General features: G+C 40.3%; 2 protein-coding genes across 4 annotated transcripts in view; one reads left to right on the top strand and one right to left on the bottom strand.

Annotated features, from left to right (window-relative positions):
* LOC113030088 (replication protein A 70 kDa DNA-binding subunit-like) overlaps positions 1-13,812 on the bottom strand; it is a 53,863-nt gene extending 40,051 nt beyond the window's left edge. For 2 of the 3 annotated variants that reach the window (XR_013911717.1, XM_026181181.2), the window contains exons 1-9: positions 13,667-13,812; positions 13,155-13,202; positions 11,622-11,700; positions 11,346-11,454; positions 11,161-11,252; positions 10,971-11,069; positions 4,736-4,943; positions 892-994; positions 698-766 (exon numbers count right to left, since the gene is read on the bottom strand). Coding sequence is in view for 2 of the 3 variants with exons in the window: in XM_026181181.2 (XP_026036966.2) it covers positions 698-766; positions 892-994; positions 4,736-4,943; positions 10,971-11,069; positions 11,161-11,252; positions 11,346-11,454; positions 11,622-11,700; positions 13,155-13,202; positions 13,667-13,699 (840 nt within the window). In the remaining variant the exon portion in view is untranslated. Of the gene's footprint in view, positions 1-697; positions 767-891; positions 995-4,735; positions 4,944-10,970; positions 11,070-11,160; positions 11,253-11,345; positions 11,455-11,621; positions 11,701-12,914; positions 12,979-13,154; positions 13,203-13,666 lie in introns of those variants that run through there. The other variant, XM_080307143.1, reaches the window with a different exon arrangement.
* A 692-nt stretch (positions 13,813-14,504) lies between these two features.
* On the top strand, positions 14,505-22,028 carry smyd4 (SET and MYND domain containing 4). The gene is made up of 10 exons (XM_026181180.2): positions 14,505-14,779; positions 14,988-15,132; positions 15,582-15,671; positions 18,172-19,141; positions 19,709-19,975; positions 20,078-20,265; positions 20,925-21,072; positions 21,167-21,283; positions 21,446-21,569; positions 21,837-22,028. Exons 1-10 carry the CDS (start codon positions 14,646-14,648, stop codon positions 21,958-21,960), a joined length of 2,307 nt encoding a protein of 768 aa, XP_026036965.2. The 5' UTR covers positions 14,505-14,645; the 3' UTR covers positions 21,961-22,028.
* Positions 22,029-22,451: the final 423 nt, after the last annotated feature.

Below are 22,451 nucleotides of genomic sequence, written 5' to 3'. Positions count from 1 at the left end.
TTTTATACTTAAATTACCACAGGATTTATCCACTAGACTGAATCTTTAAATAAAGGGTAAACCTTTGGGTATGTATTCAAGTAACTGTAGCCAAGTCAGTTTTTCAGAAGCATGGATGAATAAGACAAAAGACTACACAAATCGTAAGCAACATAGGAGCAAATAGATAAAGAAACATCTAGCAATTCATCCCGTAAAAATATTAAAAGATTATTCATCTGCAGGTAAATGTACACAAATATTTAGCAGCCCATAAGATTTTCTTGAAATATGTCAGCTTCATGGGTATCTTTCATATATTTACAGTGCTCAATATGTCTCAACCACACAGGTATCTATTTTAGCAAAAATGACTTAAGGAGTCTCCTCTATAAAATCGAAAAGTCCTCCAGACATGAGAAGATTTTACAGAAGGATTTTATTAGGCAGTATTTCACCGATGTTGTTTGAGGACCTGTGTGTGCATACAAAATAAATACCTGAGACTTAAGCCGCAAGCAGTGTGTAAATCTTTCTTTTGTCAAAATGAGTATTCAGTCAGATTTATTGGCGCGAATGCAAGCGCAAACCTTTCTTTACACTCTTGAGTCATAAAACTCAGTGTAAACACATGTAAAACGTATAATTTTTTGCCTGAAATTTCCAAGGAAGCACTTATCGCTTCAAGTGTGAATACAGATGACTGGGATCTGCTCACCTTGCCTTGCTCCACTAGAGAGAAAAACTTGTCCACTTCCTTGTTGAAAGCAGTGATCCTGATTTCACCCTGTTGACAAGCACGTTTCCATTTAACACCATTTCATTGCACATAGAAGGCAAAAATCAGCCATGTGTGACCATATTAAGATGCAACAGTCAGATTTAATAAGACCTCTCTACTCCTCTACTTACACTCTCATCCACTATTTCAAAGGAGAAGAGCTTGCCCTCTCCTCTGGAGTTACTCCACGTGCGAATGCTCGACTTGTTGGTGACTCTGGCTCTGATAGTCCACCTATGGAAAAAAAATAAAAATGAATCTGTATTAATCAGTGACTGATAAATCACTAATCATTCAAGACCTCCTAGAGCAATTTTGTTCTGTGACTATAAAACAAATAACACTATTGTTTATTATTAAAAGACTGATTGCTAGATAATTTTGTCTTTGGCAGTGATTGTATTAAAGCCCATTCGACCATCCATCCAATTCTGAGTCATTGGGGGGCTGGAGCCTGTCATAGCTCACGTAGTGCGAGCGGCAGGGTACACCCTGGACAGGATGCCAGTCGTATGTCAAAAATATATCCTCTTAACACAAGATCAAAGTTATTTTAGATGACAAACCATAAAAAACTGACTTGTTGAGAACTCACTGGCCTTGGCACACTAACTACTTACCAAAGTATTGTCAATTGTTTGGTCAATATGCTCTCATCTGGCCCGATAATTGGTCACTAAATCACCGGTGCTACTTTCATAAGGCAAAAAAGCATCTATACCATACAGAGCTGATCCATTTAAGTTAAGCTACTGTAACTAGCCTGCATGATGTTCCACCAACTTTAATCTTTGATGCTTTAGGCTATGGCTACAGCTTCACTGGCTCCAGTGTCTGCTGGTAGAAGTAGGTTCACCTAGACCAAGCTCGATGTGAAACTTCCTTTTTTGTATGAATGGAAAAATTGCTCAGTCTGCTGGTATGATTTCACTTTAAAAAAAAAAGCACTCTTGTTTTAAGCACACAAACCTCCACCAAGGTAGCTCACTTTCTGGACAGTATTTACTTTTAAGGGAAGAGTGTTGTAAGTTGCTCCTAATGCACTCATTAGACTGTGAATGTTAGATAGAAAGCACTTGTATAAAAAGTGCTTGTATGAATGAATGAGACGTTATAAGTGGAGAATTTTTGTCAAATAAAAGTCCTTGGTTCATTAAAGCCCTGTACCTTGTAAATGCACAAATCCCTTCCACCGTGTTCCATCATCAGATATTCATTATGCAAATACAAACAGGACATTTAATATAAATACTTTGTTAAAAATAACAAATTACTGCAAATAAGTTGCCTTTAACAGCACAGCTGTGTGAAACTTAACTAAAGGAATAAGTCTAAAGGTCAAACAGTAAATAATACTGCAGACTAGGGCTGTGCGATATGACCAAAATCTCATATCCCGATATAAAACCTTTATCGCCCGATAACGATATAAATCACAAAAGAATTAATATTTTCTGTAAATTCTGTGAATCTCGGGTAGGTGAAGTGTTTCCAGCTGGGCGTCGTGTACCTGGAGTCGAGTGTTTTAACCGATGCATGAAACTACACATTTTTAAACATAGGTTGTAACGGCCGCCGTTTTCTTTGTGAGTATTTATTACACGGCGTGCTGCGGGGGAAAGCCTGTTCTAACGTTTGAGTCTAAGGTTGATTTTTTTAGCACCTGATGACTCTTTTTTTGCTTCTCATCCGTCAATACTCTGCATACTTTTTCACGTGATTCAGTTTATTTTGAAAAGTCTCAACAGGATCTTGAGCTTTATTGTGAAAGGTTTATGTGGAAAATAAACAAGTGGACATGCGATGGTTTTACCATCGTTGTTGCTAACGACAACCCATAAAAACAGGCGCTTCTCCGTCCGTAGTGTGTTTATATTAAATATAAGAGAAAGAGAGAACTTTAAGAATATAGCCACTACAGTGACCATCAAAACGATGAAAAAAATATTGCCGTAAACAGTGTATTTTGCGACACCACGAAACAAATGATAGCGTAAAATGAAACGACAGACGTTTTTATATCGTCATCCGATATATATCGTTATATCGAACAGCCCTACGGCAGACACTTTAAAAAGCCTCCTTTTTTGTTAATGAGCATTCCAGCTCGGCACACATCAGTCACCAATGTGTAACACAACTGCACAAAAAGAACAATTTCCTAGGAAATTGAATGAGTGTCTCACAGTCTTTTTTAAAGTTCAGTGAAAGGGAAAAATAAAGCATATCACAACTTTCTTTTCAAAGAGTGAACTGGTTGTTGTACATCTGCCAAGTCCTGGATGTGCTTCTTGTTCTGTTTTTAACAACAGCCAGCCATGCTCTGCGCTTTATGAAGCAGGATTCTTTTTGACTGCATTGATAATTTTGCAGTGGAGGATATTCTTACTATAACTTTGCCTGCAATTAAATCCCCTATCATAAGAGCAGCTGCTGGCCTCGAGTGAACCCTATTTCCTGCTCAGTATGGATAAGACTGCTACACCAAGGTTTATGACAGTCAAAAGCCAATTATAGTCTGCTCTAGATGCTTTTACTTAACAATACCAGAATGGGACGGGGAAAGCCATGCGAACAGCCATAAAAGACCTTGCACACATAGAAAGCATCACTATATAATCAACTGCATGTAACACTGTGTCACACAACGACAACAAACCTCCACTTTTAATCTCACCCAAATGTTCATAGAAGGACTACAGCTGCTGAAGTCATCTGTTTTACTCACTCTAGGTACTCCCCAACTTCAAAGTAGGAACAGTCATCAGTTTATTACAACACCTAGAGGCACAGTTATCTTTACAGCCTACAATTTCAAACAGTGCTACGTTATCAGTGCCCAAACACAGAGAGAGTTGACAGGGTGCCTTCACTACAACTAGAGCTTGTTATTCTGTGCTCTTGTCTTTTTGTAGCTAACTTTAAGGTCAGAGACAGAGACTTATGCCTAATGAAACGATAAGAAACATGAGGGTGGGGGGGAGGGTGCAGTAAAAGCGAACCCTGGAGGTGAAACTGTAAGAGGGAAGGAAAAGGGAAAAAACGTGGTTAGCCAAATCCCCACCGGGCCAAATAACAAAATCAAAACCTCAGCAGCAGACCATAAAGACCCAGCAGTACCTGCTGCAAAAGTGTCCGTTTCCAAGGCAATATCGGTCATTTCATTTCATTTCCATGCAAATGGGTTGTATAACATATGCACACTCAAGTTCACACAGCCACACACATTGTGAGCGAAAAAAAATGAATGCTCATACATGCATGCGTCAACACATGCCCCAAAGTGCTACCAAGAAATGGTAGCAAGCGGGGAAGCAGAGTCACAGCGTGAGAGAAAGTAGTTTAGCTGATGAGCAGAAAAGCAACAAAATCAAAGTGAAATCATAAACATATACAGCTTAAAGTTTGTTTGGATATTAGGAAGAAATATGGGCAAGTCAGATTCAACTTCACAACTTTACAATGATCTGCTACAGAACTTAACTCACACACAGTACATGCATGTGAAGGGTGTCTAATGTAAGGTACAAGTGGCCACTAAAAGGTCCAATCCTGCCCACAGCAAAATGTCCAAATTGTTCATTTTTTTTTACCCAGATGTTTGATTTATCTGTTTTATATTCTTCTGAGATACAACAACACTATCTACCGCCCACCATAATACACCAAAGTAAGGTGGTTAAGCTACAGAGACATGTCAGCACGTTCCAACAGTTCTGTTTCTTTGTAATGACATACGACTGAATGTGGAAATAAATACAAAACTGGACAGTTAAAATTGAATGCCTCACAATCTAAGGGTTCATCTTCACACTAAAATAATTAGAAAGCATTTGGTTGTCTTTATTTTTTTATAGTCACTGTCTCCTAGGTCTGACCAACTTAAAATACATTTGAGCTGCATGCTAAAACGAGTCTTAGACCCCTGATGTATATAAAAGTGAGCAAATTTAGACCGAGATCACTTGCACTTACTTGCTTTGGTAGGGGTTGAGGCTTGCAATAGGATTCACTTTTGCTGAAGAACCTGGAGAAGCGCTGTTGGCCTTCATGGGCGAAGCTTTCATGGGTGAAACCTTCATAGTTAAGCCCTTACTGGGTGATGCTTTAATAGCTGAGGCCTTCATGGGAGAAGCTTTCATGGGTGTTTTTCCCGTAAAACTTCCTCCTCTGCCTCTGGGAGCTGAAACACAAAGAAGATACTTAAAAGAGTGTTGCACATTAACAACATGGTAATTTAATGTTGCTGAAAGAGATCATCAACAATCTTGGAAATGGATTCACCACAAAAGCCATTTTCAAACTGAAATGGCAAACACTGGCTGGTTCAAACTTCTGAAACGAGAAGACTTGCTGATTTTCTCAGTGTTATTTTACTGTTGATTTATAGGTTTAAAACTTGGACTATTAACGTATGTAGCACGATCCCACATCCCACATCCGGTGAGACTACCAAACATTAGTTTCCATTCTATTTAATACCTGCATAAGCTATGTCTCTTATGTTGCAAAAGTAGCTTGTTAATAGTTTTTCATTAACTCTATCAAAGCTCCAACCACTGTGAGGTATTTATTAGCCCAACTACAGTGGTAGAGCACCTGCCAGTTTGCTATTAGGCAATACAATCTGAAACACGCTGCCAAAAATTTCAGCTAGGATTAAACATTAGTGGTAGTATTATCATCTGATCTGTGAGCAGCTGCCAAAATAATAAAACGCCTGAAAAAGTTAAATTCTCCCAACAGAGATGCATGCTCAGAGTTACTTAATTCCCTGTTAACATCGGTTTGTGCCAATTAATAAAAATGTTTTTCTTCTTCGGGTAAGGCTGCCAATCAATTATTAATTTCATAATTACTATATCTGTACGTGCCTTTCAGTCATAGGAGAAAGAATAATTTGAATTAGTTATCAGACTATCGGTCTCATGGCCAAGAAAGCAAACATACTTGCCTTAATTATGTTCATGCGCCATGATTATTTTTTAACTTAGACTGAGTCAAAGACAGAGCAGTTATTCTAGATCAGTAGGAGAGAATATGGGAGGTTAATAATCAATGATTGCATATTTCTCGTCCTGTGTCTACTTCAACCACTAAATGCTAAAATTGTCAGAAAATATCAATATGAACGCTAATGTGTAATTACTCAAGCTGAGAGTGATTCAATAGCATAATATGGAATTTATGGAATTTAATTTTGCAGCGTTGATCTTATTTCTGTCTTTGTTATGTGCATACTCAACTCAGGACTAATTTAACTACCTCACATAGAAATAAATCAACACAACTGTATTTTTTTAAGTTAAGACGAAGTTTTCTTTGTATAAAATTAAAAAAAAAAAAAAAAAACTCCACAAGTTTTGTGTTCTTCTTTGCAAGATACAACAGTTTGGACCAACCCACAGACTCATAAGGTGCTATCTCACCTCCCACAATGAAGTAGCATCAGCCCCATCAGTATGATTCAACCCAAACACTTATCTGCTGACACAATATTTTTTATGCAATTGCTTCTTTTGGCAGGAATAACATGCCATATTGAGCAGCAGTATTTTTTGGAAAGGAGGGTGTGCGGGGATTTTCAGGGATAAAGCGAATCAGGTCCACCGAGACCACTCCCTCTGATTTAAGCTCCGGTTGTAAAGCACAACAAATATGCACCTCGATGATACCCTCCTTTCTGTGTGTGTGTGCACCTCATGATCAAATTCCTTGGGGAAATTCACAGATTGAACAGCTATTTTCAGCCGAGGGGTAATTAACATCAATATTCATACACACGCTATCTGGATGGAGAGTTAGGAAGAGAGAACTGGTGGCGAAAGAGAAGATGAGGAGATGATAGGTGGTGGGAATCGGGAATGGACTGAAAAACAGCAAAGAGGGGGCAGAGCTTTATCAAGGATGCTCGTTTTCTGTGGCTTAGATCAATGCAGGCTTCTAATATGTATGCCAATACCATATTCGACAGCTCCTGTTGTTAAAGAGCGGACTGTGATGAGTATACACTAAGAGGGGAATATACAGTATGGATGAAAAGGAAATAATAATAACAAAAAAAGAGAACGTGAATGAGAAAGAATGAAAACGTGTGTGTGTGTGTGTGTGTGTGTGTGTGTGTGTGTGTGTGTGTGTGTGTGTGTGTGTGTGTGTGTGTGTGTGTGTGTGTTCATCAGAGTGAGGGCAAAAGGGAAAGAGTTGTGTGGGGGAAAAAGAAACCTACAGAGAATGGTTAGTGATGAATTATGGATATTATTTTAACCGCACTTTAGTGAGTGCAGATATCTTTTTGGAATTTAAATATCATCTACGAAGCAGTTTGAGAAGACTATTTCAAGAGATAGCTGCTGATGAATATTTAAATGGGAACACAGAACTACCTGTGACAACTGTGTCGTGGCCTCTGACTTCACACCTACTGCTGTTTTTTTGGGGTTTTTTCTGTTCTGTTATGTTTAAGCGAGAGAGGACTGCGAACCTAAGAGGTGCTCTCAAACAACTAGACGCTCAAAACACTTAAAATAAATGCCACAAAATCTTCAACAGGAAAAGTCTATCTAACAGCATCCTCCTACTCCCAAGGTGTCAAAGGTCAGGAGTCTCTACAGAGCACAATGCCTACAGCAGCTTTCCATTCAGCCAATTACTGTACACTTCCTCCAGTTTCTCACTCCTCTGTCCTCTCTGTCCTCTGGTCTGTGATTTTAGAACTGATCTTAGGTTTGCATCATCAAATATGTTCCAGTTCTTAAATGGATAACATGTATGTGTTTGTATTTGGGCTCATTCAGGAGAAATGCATGTCGTATAAAGCTGCACAGTGAATTATTGTTTGGCCCAACCATTAATAAACTTCACTGCGACATCCTTTTCTATTGTTTTAGTAATGGGTTTTGTTTCATTATGCACTAATGCAGTGGTGTCAAACGTAAGGCCTGGAGGCCAGAATTGTTCCACCAAAGACTTCATTCTGGCCCACATGAAAGGTGTCCTCTATCAACTAAAGAAATTTCCGTATTTTTAGTGGGTCCACAGTAAAGACATTTTCTGAGAATTAAGAAAACCAGTCTAGGCATGGAGCTACTAGAACTTTTCCTGTAATTTTAACAATTTATCATGTCGTTTCACTGGTTAAGTGTTCAAAGTGTAGTGTATGTGGCTCATAATGTAAAGAGAGTCTGACATCCCTGCTCTAATGTATGAATATATCTACATATATATCTACATAAAGCACAGGAGCAGCAGTCGTAGAGTTTCAGTTAATACCTCTAAAATGTTTGTTTTAATATTTCTTAACCTTACGTCTACATGGGTGATAGCCATCTCATGAAAATGGTGTAAGAGTTAAAGAGGATGTGCTGTTTGGTAAATACATATCCTACATCTTTGTGTCTCCTCCCTGCATCTTAGGCTTCTCTGCCAATAGGATCCCTGCTGCACGGAGCTACAGTACAAGAAAGAGACATAATTGAAAGAAGTAATGAGCCAAGTTAGCCAAATGGAGGCACCCAGGGAGTCAGTATGTTGCTCAAAGACTGGGACGTCTGCACAGAGGTTTGAATCAAAACCCTCAAATACAACAACAGCCCCATGAGCCATTACATAACCCAAAGCTCAATGGAAATGCTTGATTTGTGGCATTTAGCAGTCTTGGAAACACTCAAAAATGCATCGACTTAGTAAGAATGCAATTTAGAAAAATAATGAAACAATCAATCACTAAGTCGCATTCAAAAGGAGAAAAGGCTTGAGAATTTATGCACAAGACCCCTTCATCAACAGAACAATTAAATAGAGGAGCAGTTTTCATCTATCAGGTTGAATCTCTGAAGCAACACAGATCAAAGGATGTAATGAGGAAAGGAGTCTGATGAACTAGTTAATACGGAGCCTCGTCTTTGCTGAGTCAAATTAGTTGACTTCTCTCTCAACCCCCCCGCGCCGATTCTCCGTGTGCACCGCAACAACAGGATTCAGTCCACAACACAATATTCATGAAGCCATGAACTGGAGGAGCCACCGGCCCACACAAGCTCCCTCAGTCACAACACGAGCACACAGACACACACCTACACATGCACAAACACGCGCAATATACTAAGCACTCATTATCCACCCACATGCCTACATCCTCCACCGAGAAGGACTATCGGGTATGTTTCTGCCACATAACAAAATCAATGTCAATGCTAAGCGTAGTTGGTGGTGGTATAAAACAACTGAGTGAAACAAAGGCTAAGCTAATAAAAGCAGATCCAATAAAATGCAGACTACTTTAGGCATGATACATGGCAACAGCTACTGTGGCAGGAAAGTGAGTATCATTTGGGGCTCCTAAAATGTTACAAAACTCTGGTTGGTGGTAAAATAGAGGAAGAAGTGAGTTATGGACTCCCCCAGTGGCCAGTGGGCAACAAGATAGTTTGCCGCTCTGATGGCTGAGCTGTAAATATGATTTAAGTACCCAACGTGTTATGAAAAAAGGTACTTAGACTAAAGCGACTTCAGTCTACCATTCATTTAGCATTTCCTGTGGCTACCACAGTGTGCCTTATGATCCTGCTTTATCTAGTTCTTAACCCACCCCCAGACTACAGCCTTTGAACACTGAACTGCTATGAATATCAAAGGGATGGACATCAGGATGTACTGTTTGGTTAGCAATGTCTTTCCAAGTCTCTGTTCTCCACCAAATTATAGCTGCAGTTTGGGGTGAAAACAGTGAGAAGACTGCAAATCAACTGTCAGCAGCATTTGCTTAAAGGGTGCTTGGCTCCCTCTGTTGGCAAGATTAGGTTTTATTAAGAAATAATATTCTAATTGTCCCTGAAATAACTGGACCAAATATTGTATGTTTAAGCTAAAACAAAACCCTCCTTTGTTCTCTGTTAATATTATACACACATGATTAGGTGCTCTATACCACTACAATATATGAATTGTAGATGACAAAAATTATTTGTAGCTCATTAAAGACCTTGTGGTAAGTACGGCTAAATGAGGACTTGTTTTAAATCAATGAGGTAATTAAATACTGTAATCTGCAAAGCAAGTAATGATATCCATAATCCAAGAGCAGGAAAACCTCAGGCCTTGGCACACTTTGACACCACCTACATATATAATGTTAGAGACCAAGCATAATCCCTCTTATGGCAGTGGCCTCCTCCAGCCAGACAATGCACCCCACTGCTTGGTACTGACACCAGGAACACTGAAAAGGGCCTAAGGCATTAACCAATCATGTTGAGCAATTGCTGGATTCACCAGAACAAGCCCAAACCACAAAGGCCCCAAACCACAACCCAGTGGTGTCCTGCCAAACACCACATGATGCCACCAGAGCTTTTTACACAGCATGACGGGATCATACACTATATATAGCAGGCCGTCTTAATGTTGCGGCTTGTTGGATCATGTTTTTGGCCTTACTATTAATAGCTTCATCCTGATCATTCTGAAAGCAAAGCTTTTACTGCTGTTGTTTCCCAAATGTGTGAGCAGTACACACACACACACACAGCAGATCGAGTCACTTTGAGGGAAGAAACTTTTGGATCCTGCGTCTACTGATGCAAAACTACCACTTTATGCATCTCAAATTTTGACTTGTTTTTTGGGGGGATTCAACTACAAATACTAATTAAAATTATTTCTTTGCTAAGTTGCCTGTCACGTGCAGATGCAAAACTGGTTCATATATTGAGCTAAGTTGCTGTTTTATGCATGAATGATCGATAGGTCTGTGTAAGTGGCTCAAAAAAAAACATTCCTCTGAAAATGCTCAGCTACAAGGACTGACTGAAAAATTAGAGAAAATGAAGACAACACCCAAAGGAAAAAAAAACACGAGAACTATTGCTCAAGACCACTTTAAAAACCTAAAAGAAAATCTGGCTGCTTGGAGGCAAAATATGAAGAGATGAGGGGTTCCTCAAAGCATCTGCACAGTGCTGCATATCATATAATTAATGGCACATATTGTAAATGAATAAGTACACTCACTTTTTCTTCAGGTTCTCAAAAGCCATTGTTTTGCACTATAAGCGATTTATTCTGATACAGTGAGATATAAAGTAGTGCTGATGTCAACACAATGAAAAGGTGCTTCTGCCACACAAGTGACTAAATAACAAGCAGGAAATGGCAGCAGTATTATCTTATATTACCATGATTCATATACAAAGTGTTTGACAAAAAAACTCACAGCTGTAGTTCCTATAGGAGGGTCCAGGCACGGCAGCAGACGGAGGGGACTCTGGAACATAGGTACTTGATGACACCTTCTGTGGAGATGAAGTCTTACCTAAAAGAGGAACAAACACCATAAGGGGCTTCCAGAGGCTGTTTATTACAGTTTCTTACCTTCATCCATGCACACTTTAAAAGTACTATACCATCTGTATTATAAGGAGTGGGATTTCCAATCTTCCCCCCAGTTTCCTTTGCTGACTTTAATATATCCATGTCCATAACAACAACCACACGCCTGGAACAAAAAAAAGGAGCAAAGTGAAAATTATACCAAATGGGAAAACATGAGTAAACAAAAGAAGAAAGGAAATAAAGAGTCAACACATACCTGCCATCAGCCAAAGTGTTGTTGATGGTCTTTTTCAACAAACACACACAGTTTGGTACCAGGAGGTTCTCTTCAGATAAATAGTTTAACTGGGTAGCAAGCAGGCAAGCTAGACACAAAAATACACAGAAATTTTCATATATAATTTCTAGAAAAAGAAATATCACAGTTTAACTGGCTATATCTTAGTATTTAAGACCTCCACATTATCTTTGACTTTTATTTCTGGTGTCACTTCCAAATTTAAAAGTTGTTGTACTACTGGAGGACACTCACAAGTCAGAGAGTGCTGGCCATCACTCATCATAAGTCGGAACCTGGGTGGGCTTGAGACATTACTGATCTGACGGATGTTCTGACAAACAGAGAGGGAAGGAAAGATGTCAAAATCAAAACAACAAAAGGTCCCAAGATATATTAATAGGAATCATTAAACCGCTCTGTTTACACATGACAGCAAAGAAGCAATAAAATCAATTATAACAAGCAGGCATTTATTTACGCAGCCCTTTCCCTCGAACATCTCCACAGAGATAGCAGATGAGTCAGGACCTAAGGGTTCTGCTGCCTCATCTGTAAGCTCTGAGCGGTAAAGAAGGGAAATGTTTAACTAGCTAGCCTAGCTGAGAAGTTATCAAACGTTCTAATCACAAAACAGGTACAGTGGACACCTGTGTTTGATGTGTGTTTGTTTAACACACAAGTACAAGCATAACACAGACTAATGAAAAGAAAGGCATTTTGTCTGCATGTGCTGACTGTGCTGTTTTAGTGAGTAGGAGATGTGAGAGGAGGAGAGAACAGGAGAGAGCAGAGGACAGATGAGATGCTAAACGATCTGCTGTAGAGGTGAGGAAGAGGAAATTATCACATGAGACAGAGTTAACACTCTTTGCCTCAGCTCAAAATGAGCCCATCATACAATGAAATCAGAAGATGAGATGCAAGCTCATTCATTTTACAAATTTAACAAAGAATTGAAAAAATACAGAGCGTAACAAAAAGAATCATCTGATTTTTAAAGGTTATCTTTTATAAAGTAATGAAAATAGAAGCTTGCAGTAACTAAAAAAACATGGCTGTACATAAAATTTTACATACAAAACTTTCACTGTTGAGAAGTTCTCAATGTGTCCCCCTCTATATGTAACATTCCATACAACATATTCCTTGCCGAGTTAAACTTGTCTCATACTTTTGTGAGCATGTCTGTAGTCACTGCTACCTACCAGCAACCACATGAAACTCACAAATCTCCTCTTTCTAACAGTATGTGGCTGTGGAATTAAAGCACTTTAAAATCAGATGGTTCTTGTTGATACATCGTGTACAATCTCTATTACGTCTCCATCTGCAATGGCAAAGGTGTTTCACAATGACATCACTGGATCATTCCATCTCCAAACACTGTGAGCCTTCTGCTTGACTATGTCGTTTTTGCATAAAGACTAACAACAAATGTTTGCATTGAAAAGACCACTAGTGACAATTTCTGAATGATATATAGTTGTATTTAAACATAATGCAAAATAAAACACGTAGAATACTTAACATGAAACCTTTACTCACAAAATTGAAAAAGGAAATGCTGTCTTTATTCTGTGCTTGTGCTTGAATGTTAAGTCAAGTTGCACTGCAAAAAGAAAAATATAAGTAATCTAAAACTAGACCTAAATTCTTTAGTTTCCAGATGGTATTGTAATTATAACTCATATATACTCACATATACTCTGTACTTATGCTATAATAGAGGCTTCTATGCATATCATGTAATCTGAAATACAAGTGGGTTTCCACAGAGCCACTCACCAGCAGCTGCAGCACGGGCTTGTCCACATCTAAGCCTTTGCACAGGGCCTAGACATCAATAATAACACACATAGTCGTCGTTAGTTACAACTGCCTGTTTGTCCTCATTACATATTACAGTGTTGCTAAGGCAAAGTTACAGTGTAACAACCATTGGACAAAACTGCCATCTATTCTGTTTCTCATGTGGATGGTGACAAACACTTTCTCTAGACGTCAAATATTATCGAAAAACTGTCGAGAGGTAAAATGTCATTATAGCCCAAAAATAGATTGTTCTGTTGACCCAGCCTGATTGTTTTTGCTCTTCATCACAAATATTGCTCTTAGAGCTTTTTTTTTTAATCAACCGGTAACAAAGTTTCTTTTTAACTGATCTGGTAATGCTACAGCTGATGAACCATTAGGACCAAAGGTAAACATTAGCGCACAGGGCTCCGTGTCTCAATCAAGCTTGAGACACGGAGTCAAAGAGAAAACAGCAGCTCAGTCAGTTTAAGGTTTATGCTTACTTCAACCGCCCCTTTTGTAAGAGGTACGTTCATGTCTCTCGTGTGAAGCTTATCTCAAAGCTTGCAGAGTTTAGCTTTTCTGGTACGTAGCTCCAAAAAAAGCCATGACACTTATCGCGATAGGAGAGAGGCAAACGACACTTTGCCGAGACGTTAAAAGACCGGAAGTGTCACATTTACGCCTTCAAAATAAACGATATGCTAGGCCACTGCACGACATTGACTATTTTGCCAATCTGTTACATTATATTAATTTGATAGTTTCAGTCTGTAGCTACTGCACTGGTCTAAAAACTAAACATACTACATACATACTACATTATTTGTATTTATACAACAAACAGATTCAACAAAGCTGTGACCACCACTATGTGTGTATTTGTATAATAGCCAAAAATGAATAAAACAAAACTGCAAAGGCGAGGGGCAACAAAACTGAATAACACCAAAGGTAATCCAACTTGTATGGAGAGTTGTGTTACTACTTTTAAACACATGTTTCCAAAACTTACTTATTTAAATTCTGCCCTCACACAGAATTACTACAAATATCAAAATATTGAATATTGTTTCATATGGCAAATCAGATTCCGGTGCAAAATGTGAAAAGCGCCTTGAAAATAGTCACGAAAAGCAATTTTATAACCTCTAAAATGAAACCTAGCTTCAGAATTATTTTTGGATACTACCGAAAAATATTGTTTTACGACAATGTGATTAGTTTGAATTGTGTCATTAACCTAATAAGGAGAATATTTTTCAATTTTCACATACAGGATGGTCTTTGAACAGCCACGGGTTTGCAGTTTTGATTTTATTGTGAAAGATATTGCCGGGAACTGTAGTTTGGTCCACTCTAACGTGACAGCTGTGCTGAGAGCGCTGAGAGCTCATGTGAAACTAATTCAAAACAAACCCAAACTACTCTCCGGTTCTGCGGTCCTGTCAGCAGGGTGACGCGGTTCTGTTGTAATCCATAATGGATCTGCCGTGCGTTCAGTGGCAAGATCACGTGGCACAGAAGTGGCGCGCTCTCGAGCCCAAACTAAAGGAACAGTTTACGTCCCTGCTTGAAATAGATGACGTTTTCAGATGTGGTCTAAGTCTCGTGAGGTAAGCACCCAGTTCAGCTCATGTAGTACCAATGAATTTAAGACTACGAACCTATTTTATTAACCTTACACTGACTGGTAGTTCTGAGGCAGCTGCAACAGCTTGGACCACTTGAACTGGACTTTAGTCCAGGAAAAGCTTTTGAACAGTGCTCTGCACCTATTTTGTGTTTCTGTGTATTATTAAAGGGTTCTTTTTGTTTTTGCAGACAAGATGATCTGGACTTCTTGCAGCAAGAATCTGCAGTATATTCAGTACAGAAGGATGCAGAGCTAGCAGCCAAATGCAGGGTGAGGGGAAACTCCAGCTTCAAGACTAAAAACTACACTGCAGCTGCTCTGCACTATTCAAAGGTAAATTTGAAACAATATTATATCTTACTCTGGGACTGTAGGCACCCTAGATACTTTAATTAAGTTAAAAAAAAATCCTTTCTTTTAGCGGGAAGAAACATCCGGCAGAACCAAGCTCAGTAAGAGAGTGGCTATATGCTGCAATGGAGTGATTGGGGGGAAGACAGGACAAAAGACACACTGTGGAATAAAGCCAGAGATTAATAATAAGCAATGATTAAATGCAGAGTGGTGTGTAAACACTGAGACAGTGAAACAATGTGAAATACTAGCTCTGATGTAAGTTAAGTAAGAAATACTACGCTGGTGACTATCGCTGTTACATCTGAGGTGTATCTGGATTTTATTTTGACTCTAAAAGTGTAAGCATGCCTTTGATATTAAGCACCTTAAACATGAAAACACTGCCCACCATAAACCCCTACCTCGACTGTCTCCTGTTATTACAGGGCATCTGTTTTGCTCCCAGTACTTCGGAGCAGCTGTCTCTGTGCTACGCCAACCGCTCTGCTACGCTCTACCATCTGCAGCACTACCAGGTGAGTCTGTGCCACCTTCACCATTAAAACCAGCTGTGCTCAGTGGTTGGCTAGTGTTGTCATGGTGTGAGCTACAATTGCCTGTAGGAAGCTTGCACAGAAAAACGTGCTGGTTCAAATCCTCATGCAAACGGTTGATGAGCTGCACACAAGACTGCATAAGTGTTCTTTTTTTAACAATGCTGAAGACTTTCTTGCTGTGGCCAACAGGAAGGATACCCATGTTCCTCACATCACACCCGTTTCCATCACAGAAGCTTTACCTGGAACCATTTATAAGTCACTGTACCTCTGCGGGTGCTTTGCAACCAGGAGCTCATCTTCTATAATGATTTTTTTCATGATTCATTAAATAAAAAAATATCGGGCATTATAATATTTTTTAATATCCTATTTCTCAAACTTGTGCCAGGCACTAGGATTAAGTCAAAACTGTACAGGGCATTCATTTATCCTACTTACTTTTGAAGCTGTTATAAAATACCTTTGACTGCTAATTCCACACTGTTCTCCCCTCACAAGTCAGGTAAGAGTTTTGAAGCACCAGCTGAGTCCACAGTAACAACCCTGTTCTCCATTACGTGATGTATAATAAGCCTGTATGGTTAGGAAGTGTCTGTGGGAGGACATTAATCTACCAAAAACCAGGAATAAAAAGATTTTAAAAAAGTTCAACTGAGCGAAGTTAAAAAGCAGTAATTCCTGCAGTTTCTCATGTTTAAGCCTAACATGTCAAATAAGTTATTATCAGTTTATTAAATTTTTAACACCTTCAAATGGGAAGCGTGAATTAGATATTCTAGTTTATGAAGTTGTGCATGTTTAGCAAAATCTTGATAACTGTCTAAACCGAACCCCATCTGGTTTGGCTTTAACTCTTTTCTCTAATAAAGATGACATTTAACAACCTCCCCGGTATCCGTAATGAGGAGTTTTGACACCTCTGTATATGTCAATAAAGACGTGGTTTGGCGACTATTAGAATAGTTTTCAGGTTTTTCCAAGGGTAGCTCTATAAGCAGAGACCACCCTCACTAATATCTGATGCAAACAGTCATTTTGTTCTATAAGCAGACCTGACATATGAGAGGAACCACTCAGTTCAGAAAGGGTCCTCCTAATGGATTAAGAAAGAGTTAAAACAAAACTAGTTAATTATCCTAACCATAATCACTGGGATTATAGGTCTAAACCCGCCGTGGTTTTTAACGTTTGTGCCATGAGTCAACAGTAAACCTATCCAACAAGGAAAGAATGCACTACTGCATATTTCATTCATCCAAGGTTCAGATCGCAGAACAAAATGAACTCTTTTGCTTTTTTTCTTTAACTTCTCTTCTTGGAATCATAGCAGATTCTTTTTCTTCTCCTTCCTCTGCTTCTACCCCTCCTTCCTTTAGGGGTTGCTGCAGCAGATCATCTGTCTCCATCTCAGCCTTTCCCTGACATCCTTTTTCTATCACACCAACCCTCTAAACATCCTTCTTCAGTGCAGTCCATGAATCTTCTCTGTGGTCTTCCACCTTTTTCCTTCTGCGTGCACCATCTTAAACATCCTTAATCCAGTATATGTACACTATCTCTCCAATATATACTCAGTCCCTTGACTAAACAAAGTATTTTTGAATCACATTGACTGTCAATCTCGGGTTTAAGTGTGTGGTACAAACTCTCAACATCAGACTTAAAGCAAATCCTAATCACAACCACCACACCAACTCAAATGCTGTCCTCACACTAAAATTCTCTCAAATTCATGTTGGCCTAAATCTAAACTGCTCTTTTCCGAGTCCTCTACATAGACAACAGCAGGTTTGATGAGAATAGAGAGCTGTGAATGATGTGTGTGTCAGTGCATTGACTAGACCAGGGGTGCCCAATCCCAGTCCTCGAGAGCTACCGTCCTGCAGCTTTTAGACGCATTCCTTCTTCTGACACACCTGAATCAACTGAATGGCTTGTTATCAGGCCTTTGCCAAACTTGATGGCATGCTGAAGAGGTAATCACACCATTTGATTCAGCTGTGTTGGAGTAGGGATGCATCTAAAAGCTGCAGGATAGTAGATCTCGAGGACTGGGATTGGGCACCCCTGGACTAGACCTTCTTTGACCCCCCTAATTCAGCTGCCTATTCGACAGACAGTGCACAGACCATCATTATGATAGCTAGGCTACCTAACCATAGCCAGAGCTGTAACTGGCAGAATCATACTTCATATGTAAAACCTTGCAACAGCTTAGCAGGCGTGTGAAATGGGTCAGATTCATAAAAGTGCTTATTTGTGTACAATCTGTATGTAGCATTCACAGCACTGCTTACTGTCCTTAAAAATGCCTCCAGTATTCCTTTTCTCAGTCTTCTTATGACAGGTTTCCAAGCCTTACCCCTCCGGTTCAGTGCAGAATTCATGAGTTAGTAAAAAGTCTGTCATCTCTATGTTTTGCTCACAGTCTTTGATTTTGTGATTGTTTACGCTCCAGCTTTTCTGTTTTCCTCAGGAATGCCTTGATGACATTGACAGAGCCGTGAAGAATGGCTATCCCTCTCATCTTTTACACAAACTGGAGGACCGCCGCACTCTGTGCTTTAAACATCTCTCTGTACATGAAAAGGGAAGGGAGGATGATCAAAACCCTGCCTCAAACGATTGTAAAGGTTCAGACACAGCAAATTCACCATCTGTTGGGCCTCTCACAGTTGGGATTTGTCCTCAAGTTGTTGTTGACTCCACTGTGGAGAAAGGTCGACACCTGGTGGCTGTAAATAGAATAGCAGCCGGGGAGGTGATTCTCACTGACAGGCCATACAGCTGTGTCCTCCTACCAGGAATGGAGGAGGTGAAAGGGAAGGTGGGACGGTATGGCAGAGAGAGAGAAGTGTTGTTTGGAGTGGAGGACAGGCGTTGCCATAGGTGTTTGACTGAAACGCTGATTCTTGTACCATGTGACAGGTGTAGCTACAGCCGATACTGTTCAACTGGTTGTCAGCAGGAAGCCTGGGAAGAACATCATCGCTGGGAGTGTGCGCTGGGAGCAGATCTGATGGCGATGGGCGTTATGTCACAGCTCGCCCTGAGGTTAGCTCTCAAGGCAGGGTTAAAAAACTTTCTACTAGCAAGGGAGCCAATCAGAGACAAGCACAAAGAGTGTTTTAATAATCACTCGAGTGATCCTTCTACATCATCCTATGGGGGCTCTTACCTGAATGTGTATAACTTGCTGCACCACCTGAATCACCACAGCCCTGCTCTGCGTTTCATGTGTGCGGTCACCGCAGCAACACTCTACCTGAAGCTCAGCAAGGCAGGACCACCACCTGTATCATGGAGCCATACCCCACAGGGACCAAACAAGGAGGGAGGAGACGCTGATTGGAATGCAGAGCTATGGATGCTGGGAAGTGCAGTTCTACAGCACATCCTACAGCTGAGGTGTAACGCCCAGGCAATAGTCGTGCTGCAAGACACAGGTGACTGCAGGCGCAAAATGTGTTGTTAAGTTGGCTCAGATTGAGTGTAGTTAGAATAAACAGCTGCAGCTGCGTGTCACAGGCAGAAAAATGAGAAAGAAAATCGTGTTCCCTCTTTGATGAAATTGATGGATGACACAACTAAAAACGATTCCACTGGCATAAAAGTCTTTTTTAGGTGCTTCAGGTGTGACGCTTTCAGAGGAAGATTTACAGTGCACTCACTTTGCTTCTTTTTCTAACTCAGTGGAACGAAAACAGTAATAAAAAATGTGGGTGAGAATGAAGTTAAAGAGGAACTCAATTTAAACATGCTTGGATGATGGGACATGTTTACACTGCTTGTTGGGTCAAAAATTCAGTTTCAGGTTATCATAGAAGACCACAGAGGTTTACTTTTAGGATGTCACAACCAGAAAATTTAGGAGATTTTTGCTTCAAAAGGATTTTAAGGATATATAAAACTTTTCTTATTGATTTTTGCAACTGTGAATACTCTGTAGTGTCGACTACGCAGGAGGTCCCTTTTTCTAATTGCATTTTGTTTTGGCTTTTTGCATCTCACAGGAGCAACAAACTCACCGGTGCAGTCCAACAGGGAAATTCGCATTGCTACTGCAGTATTCCCGACTCTTAGTCTTCTCAATCACTCTTGCTGCCCCAACACCAGCCTGGTGTTCAGCACTGGAGGCATTATTGAGCCTTCTGGTTCAACTCTGTCTGCAGACTTCAGTGGGGGTGAAGCTGAATGGAGGCACAAGGCGCAGGGAGTCACTGTAACAGTCAGAGCAGCCAAGCTCATCACTCCTGGACAAGAGATCCTGCACTGCTATGGTATGATGTACGATGGAACATTTAGATAGATTAGAATCAATATGGTATCATAACCTTGTGTATAAAAGCAATTTTTCACCATTCATTTTATTTTCCCTTCAGGTCCTCATAGCAGCAGGATGGTGACCCAGGAACGCCGTTGTCTTCTGCAAGAGCAGTACTATTTCTTGTGTCAGTGTGAGGCCTGTAGCCAACAGCAGCAGGACGTGGAGGAGCCCAGACAGCAGGAGCCAGGCACTGAGGGCAGAGATCTTGGACTCCTGTGCATCAAGTGCAAAGGATCTCTCAAAGTATGAGATCATTATTGACTTTTTTCAGGATTAATGGGGGGCACAGTGTTGCAATTGAAAACATGCTGGTTAGTTAATTATTAATTCTAATTCTCGACGTACGTTTAAATGTCAGATTGTGTGGTTGTGTGTCTCTCGGTGTTAGCCCTGTGATGGACTGGCAACCTGTCTAGGGTGCACCCCTTCTTTCATCCTATGAAAGCTTGAATAGACTCCAGCCCCCTCTGTGACCCTAAATTCAATAAGTGCAGTGGTTTGCCTCACAGCTCACAGGGGTTTGAATCCACTTGCCGACTGGAGGCTTTTTGTGTGGCATGTCCTTGTGGATCTTCTCTGGGCACTCTGAACTGCTCCCACAGTCCAAAACATGTACGGGGCTATATTGATTTGTGATGTTAAATTGACCATAGGTGTGAATGTGAGTGTGAATTGTTGTCTATTTCTCCCCTGTGACCAAATGACGACTTGTCCGGTGTATGCCAAGCCTCTCGCCCTGTGACTGCTGATATCCAGCCCTCCATGAGCCTGAATTAGATACGATGGGGGGGAAAATGAAAGAATTTTAAAGGAAACCGATCCGTCCATTCTTCTGGCCATTTGCCCAATGTCTGTTGACATTTCCATGTTAATCATTTAAAAATACTGTAAATACTTTTCAGAAAAGGAGTGAGGACAGAGAAGCCGGATTTGTATGTTCACGCTCATCCTGCAGTCATTGTATGTCCTTATCTGACGTGAACAACAGTCTGCAGGAGATCAGGGTTAACCTGGAGAAGGCTGTGGAACTCATGGAGACAGACAGGCCAGGTGCTTGTAAAAAAATAAAAAATAAACATCCAAATCTAATCAAATATAGAAATACATCACTGTCATGTGATTCTTCTCTTCTACCCTCCCCCAGGTGAGGCCCTAAGACTTCTAAAAAAGACTCTGTGTCAGTCTGGTCTCATCCTTGCAGAGACACACCCACTACAGGGGGAGCTAGCTGATGCCACAGCCAGAGCTTATGCTTCTCTGGGTACGCATAATAATGATGTGGAGTATTTGCATATGAGCTGTGTGGTTAATGGTGTTTGTGTTTTTAACACCCTGAGGAGTTAAAAAAAACCCTCCAAAAAGCATCTGTGCATAATCTTTGCAGTCTTCTTACTGCTTTGTTTGTGTTCTGCTGTTTCTGTAGGTGACTGGAATAGTGCAGCATCCCATCTGGAGCGAAGCGCTGTAGCCATTGCCTCCCAGTTTGGAAAAGAAAGCGTCGAACTGGGTCGACAACTCTTCAAATTAGCACAGCTACACTTCAATGGGTGAGAAAAGTTGTGCAGAGAGTGGGCAGAAAAAAATTTCAGGTTGCGTTCCTTCTTTTTTAGTGTCTAGTGCTAAATGTGCAGTCACACTGCAGCTGTCAGAGTAATTGCCTAAACTTAGAATACTTGGTTTAATAAGACGACAAACCCTACCTGAGCCAAGTGCCTAAAGCTTCACAGTCTCATAACTTCTACTACGTTCTGTTTTTGACTCTCTTTATTTGTAGAAATAACAACCTTTGCGTCATTTTCCTCTCCTTCTCCCAGTGGTTCCCGAGGGGCAGCTCTCTCCGTCATCCCCAAGGTCAGGCGACTTCTCTGCCTTCACTGCGGTCCACACTGCCATGAATTACAGGAGCTGAAGGCCATGGAGGACTGCTTACAAGGGTAGTTTTCAAAAAAAGCAAACGATAATTAGTTTTGTACTTTGTGAAGCTCATTAAAATATGAGAAATTTCATGATTGCAGGCCTTGTTTGTTTTGTGTCTTTAAAAAGCTGTTACATTGCAGGTAACATATAGTCTTTTTATAAGTTCTTGTTTTTACAAGAAGAAATTATATTATAGCACTGTAGTGCTGTGCATACCCTCAGCTATGCTATAAATATAGGTAACCGTCTGACCTTTAGATGGCAGCAATTGTCCAGTGACTAATTCAATTTCATGCTTGAATGACTGGACAGTAAGATGTAGCTTCTACTCCTGAACCTACAGTACATGGCCCATGTCCTCCAAGACCTTCAGCTTAAAAGTCTTTATAGGACCATTAAGGCGTGATGTTCAGGTGTTGGAGCATTTTTCCTCTTTCAGTCAATCAATTAAAAGCCTTGCATGTAAGTGATGAAGTACAAAGACTAGTGTACCACAACAGCGAAGAAATAAG

This window comes from Astatotilapia calliptera, chromosome 10 (genome assembly GCF_964374335.1).
Source record: "Astatotilapia calliptera chromosome 10, fAstCal68.1, whole genome shotgun sequence".
NCBI classification, from domain to species: domain Eukaryota; kingdom Metazoa; phylum Chordata; class Actinopteri; order Cichliformes; family Cichlidae; genus Astatotilapia; species Astatotilapia calliptera.
This window is presented reverse-complemented; position numbering and strand designations above follow the sequence as displayed.

Coding starts and splice junctions, on each gene's coding strand:
- smyd4 (XM_026181180.2), top strand. CDS start 14,646: ATGGATCTGCCGTGCGTTCAGTGGCAAGATCACGTGGCACAGAAGTGG. Junction 20,266..20,924: donor AGTGCAAAGGATCTCTCAAA/GTATGAGATCAT, acceptor AATACTTTTCAG/AAAAGGAGTGAGGACAGAGA. Junction 21,073..21,166: donor CATGGAGACAGACAGGCCAG/GTGCTTGTAAAA, acceptor ACCCTCCCCCAG/GTGAGGCCCTAAGACTTCTA.